Source organism: Leuciscus leuciscus (assembly GCF_965113295.1).
Source record: "Leuciscus leuciscus genome assembly, chromosome: 1".
Classification (NCBI taxonomy): domain Eukaryota; kingdom Metazoa; phylum Chordata; class Actinopteri; order Cypriniformes; family Leuciscidae; genus Leuciscus; species Leuciscus leuciscus.
Genome location: NC_138725.1, coordinates 71,119,595 through 71,125,594, shown reverse-complemented (window position 1 = coordinate 71,125,594; position 6,000 = coordinate 71,119,595). Strand labels below are relative to the sequence as shown.

Genomic DNA, 6,000 nt, shown 5'->3' with positions numbered 1-6,000 from the left:
TTTGTCTTGGTGCACTCATTATCTTTGCATATCGCATATTGTCTAGGTGGTGTGATGATGTTACATCCAATTCATCATGGCTGATTGATTACTTTTGACCCTTACATAACCATAATTCCTCTTAATGCGTCATTGTGGTTATTTATGACAAGGTAAATTAAAAAGGGTTGACGCACCAACCACGTAAACCAGTGGAATATCTACTCTCTTTTACCCCAGAACTTTTAAAGAGCTAATATATTTTTCAATAATTATGTTTTGAAATTATTAATATATTTGTTTTAGGTTACTTTCTGGACACCACACATGAAAGAGTGTATTTTAATTCCATTTAACTCGACTTACAAAATTACACGATGCAACTTCCATAAGGATATATTTAAAGTCATCATGAAATCAAAATGTTTGTTTTCAATGGAGTATTTCTGTGTATTATAAATGATTTATCAGTGCGCATCATTATTCGTTTAAAATCTTGTCCTCGTAATCTTTAATCACAATAACCTCCTCTCTTCCCTGATGATGTGTTTACTGGCGCAAGGGCGGGGCAACTTGTCACTCACACGAGATCAGCCAATATCAAACCACAACCATCCAATCAAATCCACATGGACAAAATCACGCCCCGCCCCCACTATAGAAAAAAAAAAACACTATCGCAACTTCCATTTCATGCGAAATTTAATTATTAAACATGATTTTAAACCTTGTGAATCTAAACTTCTGTTGAAAAAAAATGCAGTAGGGGAGCATTTAGCTGGAATAACATCCTTTTGTTAAGAAAATATAAAATTGTTTCTTTTAAGATACGGTTTAAAAAAAAAAAATTATTCATGCTTGTTGAAGAGAGTGATGATTTAACTGGAGGAAAAACTACTGCCCTCTAATACGTCATTGGAAGTCTCCACTAAAATCTGCATCAAAACCCATTATAAGGGCTATTAACATGGCAGTCCTCAGACGAATAACTATTATATTCCTAAAAGATTTAGTAGTATACGTTCATTAGTGACAGTGTTGTTCCACGGCTATAATAATAATACATGTTCGGATGTTCCCTTTCAAAATATAGGGGAAAAAACATAGGAAGAAGCGCCCAGTGTTTCGTCAAAAACATTTAAATTGCTCCTTTAAAAAGGTGGGCTGTCCTGTAGGGAGTGACGCTGTGTTGGGAGTCATTGGTTGTGTCTCAAATCCCAATAAGCTTCCTAACTAGCATTTATGGGCATCAGCCAGACCTTTAGCCGCGCTTGTATATAATATCAGGTTGATGTTCAATTATTTTTATTAGCACTATTAGGCTGTATTATAATAAAAAAAAAAAAAAATGTTGAAATGTTATGGATTTTCTAAAAAGCTGCTCCATAATGCATTTAATTTCATTTGTTTTGAGCGTCTTCATACAGGCTATCACGCCCCAGACTGCTGTCTATGTAGGGAGCTGACTAGGTTTTAAGACACGGCCCTTCTGGAAAGCGTCTCTCGCACATGGGCTTCATGAGATCTCTCGCTCAGACGAGCTGGTAACGGGACGAGCTGAGGCGCTCACTAATCCGTCCGCTTTACATGCCACAATAAACCGCTCAAACTTACAGGTTCACCGTAATAACAACAACAACATCATCAACCGCAGGCAATCATGAATATAGACGTACCTGTTATTTTGTCCGCACTTTTCTTTACGATTATTGCCATTATACTTGCATCGACGTTCCTGGCGAAGAAACCAGCGCAAAAAAAAGATCAGAAACAGAAACAACACGAGGAGAGATCAGAGCGGGTCACTGCGTATCAGCAGCCCAGAGAAGAGCGACCTTCCCCGGCTCCTGCTCCGGCTCCTGCTCCTTCCCCCGTACAAGAGGAGGTGGTTATTGAAAAGAAAAGGGAAGAGCTCGTTCCAGTCGCTCCTGTTGTAGAAGCTGAAGTCATCGCGGTGCAACAAACACCTGTACAGGTGAGATGCGCGCTGGGATTCTTTTGCGCTGTATTTTATTTCTTTAGTTTATGTAAGTTTATGTAGTCTGCAGTCTTTGGCCTCGAGTAAATGACACGCCGTCTTATCAGCTAACAGAACGTTAAACGTTCTTACAACTTTATAAATATTTGAAATGAACTTTAGCTAACGTTGTGGCAAGGTTCTCTCAAAGTTTTCTCCGTTAATAAGAAACATTCGTTCAGATCTGGTCTTTAATAATGTTCTCAAAAAGTTAGCACAAAAACATTGTTCGTGTCTTTAGTCTACCTAACGGTTTTTAAATGTTACGTTTGTTTTACGTACAGAGAACATTGAAGAGTAACATTCCCATAATGTTTGCAAAATTACCAATTGGAATGTTCCCTTAACGTTTGCATAACCACGAAAAAACTATGAAAAACTTTTCTGTGAACATTCAGAAATAACGTTTTTGTAACTTAATGGGAACGCTAGCAAAACTCTCATGGAACATTTTGCTCGTGATGTTTAGAGAAACGTTCTTAGAACAACATTGGAACGTCTTTAATGGTGTATTTTAGAATATTACGTAATATACAGCACTTATATGGTGGAATGGGAGATTTGCATCATGGAAGTGCAGCCAACAAATCTGCAGCAACTGCCATCCATCCATCCATCCATCCATCCATCCACCCATTCACCCATCCATCTATTCACCCAGCCATACATCCATCTATTCACTCATCCATCCATCTATTCACTCATCCACCCATCCATCTATTCACTCATCCATCCACCCACCCATCCATCCACCCACCCATCCATCCATCCATCCATCCATCCACCCATCCATCCATCTATCTATTCACCCATCCATCCACCCATCCATCTATTCACTCATCCATCCATCCATCCATCCACCCACCCATCCACCCATCCATCCATCCATCCATCCATCCATCCACCCATCCATCCATCCATCTATCTATTCACCCATCCATCCATCTATTCACCCACCCATCCGTCCATCCATCCATCCATCCATCCATCCATCCATCCATCCATCCATCCACCCATCTATTCGACCACCCATCCATCCATCTATTCACCCATCTATTCACCCACCCATTCATCTATTCACCCACCCATCTATTCACCCACCCATCCGTCCATCCATCCATCCGTCCATTCACCCATCCCTCCATCCACCCATCCAAAATTTGCACACGTCTTCTGTGAACGTTAAGCCCCGCCTTCTTTGATTTGATTGGCCATCTCAGTCATTTTGATATTGCTGTTATGGTGCGAATATGATGGTCTTATAATACAACAATATAATATGTAACGATAACATTTTGCAGTGGCATCATAAATTAATTAAAAACATAAAAAGCACACCTGATGCACATCTCTTTGTTTGGGTATTTTTATTTAACCACCTCAGTGTCTATGGTGGTTAAGGTCCTGGCCGACAGTACAGAATGTTTCTTGAGATCCGCCTCTTTTAAACATCTCACTAGTGGACATTGTAGAGTTCAGGAGGGTTTCATCTGAGCACGCGCTCGGTCTCGACTTAGAATGTGCCACCACAGCTGTAACCAGAGCTTTGGACGTGGCTTCTATATATGGCTTCAAATGTATATCCACTATATTTAAAAGTGTATGTTGTGTCACATACTGCTGTTGAGAGCTCAAGGAGTCTTGAGCACAGGTGTGTGTGATCTTCACACACATGATCTTCAGAGAATACTCTTGAGGAACTGACCGTCTCGAGAACAGAGCTGCTAAAATCACCTTCAGAGCTCCAGTCGGACAAAACTCATTACATTTTCTACCGGTTTTGCAATGTTGACGTTTCTCACTTTGGTGGACTACTAATACATTCTTAGTTTTTATACAATAACCATGTTTACATGGAGATCATTTTTCCGATTAAAGCCCAAATTCTGGCAATTGGCTTTATTTAAAAAAAAAAACTTTTGCATGCATGTATAAATGAATGTTTATGGATATTATGAATAAGGTGTTTATACGACATACAGGCAAACCATAATATTTTTATTTACTTAATCTGGTTGTGGCTGGTTCATGTATTTACATGACATAACTGGAATATGACCAAAATCTGATTCATATTGGAATATTCTTGTATCAGAAAATTCTTGTTTGGATTTCAGTTCCATTTTCTTCTTCTTCTTCTTCTTCTTCTTTTGATTCCCTAGTTATGTCATTTCCAACCCGTTTGACATTTTGAATATTAATTGAAAATTACCCCCTGATTTACTCACCATCAAGTCATCCTAGTCGTATATGACATTCTTCTTTCAGTCGAATACAATCGGAGTTATATTAAAAAAAATGTCCTGGCTCTTCCAAGCTTTATAATGGAAGTGAATGGTTATTTCTGTTTTGAAATCCATAAAAGTGCATCTATCCATGATGGATAGATGCACTTTTATGATGGATAGATGCACTTTTATCATGGATAGATGCACTTTTATGATGGATAGATGCTCTTTTATGATGGATAGATGCACTTTTATGATGGATAGATGCACTTTTATGATGGATAGATGTTCTTTTATGATGGATAGATGCACTTCTGTGATGGATAGATGCACTTCTGTGATGGATAGATGCACTTCTGTGATGGATAGATGCACTTTTATCATGGATAGATGCACTTTTATCATGGATAGATGCTCTTTTATGATGGATAGATGCACTTTTATGATGGATAGATGCACTTTTATGATGGATAGATGCACTTTTATGATGGATAGATGCACTTTTATCATGGATAGATGCACTTTTATGATGGATAGATGCACTTCTGTGATGGATAGATGCACTTCTGTGATGGATAGATGCACTTTTATCATGGATAGATGCTCTTTTATGATGGATAGATGCACTTCTGTGATGGATAGATGCACTTTTATGATGGATAGATGCACTTTTATCATGGATAGATGCTCTTTTATGATGGATAGATGCTCTTTTATGATGGATAGATGCACTTTTATGATGGATAGATGCACTTTTATGATGGATAGATGCTCTTTTATGATGGATAGATGCACTTCTGTGATGGATAGATGCACTTTTATCATGGATAGATGCACTTTTATCATGGATAGATGCACTTTTATGATGGATAGATGCACTTTTATGATGGATAGATGCACTTTTATCATGGATAGATGCACTTTTATGATGGATAGATGCTCTTTTATGATGGATAGATGCACTTTTATGATGGATAGATGCACTTCTGTGATGGATAGATGCACTTTTATCATGGATAGATGCACTTTTATGATGGATAGATGCTCTTTTGTGATGGATAGATGCACTTCTGTGATGGATAGATGCACTTCTGTGATGGATAGATGCACTTTTATCATGGATAGATGCACTTCTGTGATGGATAGATGCACTTCTGTGATGGATAGATGCACTTTTATGATGGATAGATTAGTGTTGTCACGATACTAGAATTTCTAACTTCGATACGATACCTTGAAAAATATCGATATTCGATACCATTTTCGATACCACGGAGAAAAAAACTGCCACAATATTAAGGGGGTATTTTTTTTATTTAAAGCTGAATATAACAAGTCTAGAACATGACAATGAGGTATATTTTACAAAAATGTCCTGAGTTCTATCTGTTAATATTTTTTCATTGGACCAGAGCTATATGAGCCATTATATTTTTATTACCTACTGTTATCAAAGATTAAAATCTACTGTAACAAATGCATTGTTTATCGGTCATAAATTCTGGTTAATACATTAACGTTATTTGATGAATAGATTTAAACACAAACGTGTGTGCATCACACGCGAAAACAATGCTCACTGGATCGACATGAAGTCAAGTCACCTTTATTTATATAGTGCTTTTAACAATAAAGATTGTGTCAAAGCACTTAACAGTATCAAACTGGAGGATAGAGTGTCAGTAATGTATAATAATAAGATTAAACATTAAATTTTCAGTTAAAGGCATTTCATTATTGAATTCAGAGATGTCATTGTCTAGCTCAGTTTAGTTT

The 6,000-nt window shown here is 37.5% G+C and overlaps 1 protein-coding gene across 5 annotated transcripts in view; it reads left to right on the top strand.

The window, feature by feature from the left end:
• Nucleotides 1-1,473: 1,473 nt before the first annotated feature.
• The window catches only part of LOC309511526 (uncharacterized protein), a 40,161-nt gene continuing 35,634 nt past the window's right edge, over nt 1,474-6,000 (top strand). Inside the window, exon 1 of one of the 5 annotated variants that reach the window (XM_082186788.1) lies at nt 1,474-1,954. In XM_082186788.1, the coding sequence (XP_082042914.1) occupies nt 1,640-1,954 (315 nt within the window). In that variant the 5' untranslated portion in view covers nt 1,474-1,639. The remainder of the gene's footprint in view (nt 1,955-6,000) is intronic. The other 4 variants (XM_082186787.1, XM_082186791.1, XM_082186789.1 and 1 more) reach the window with 4 other exon arrangements.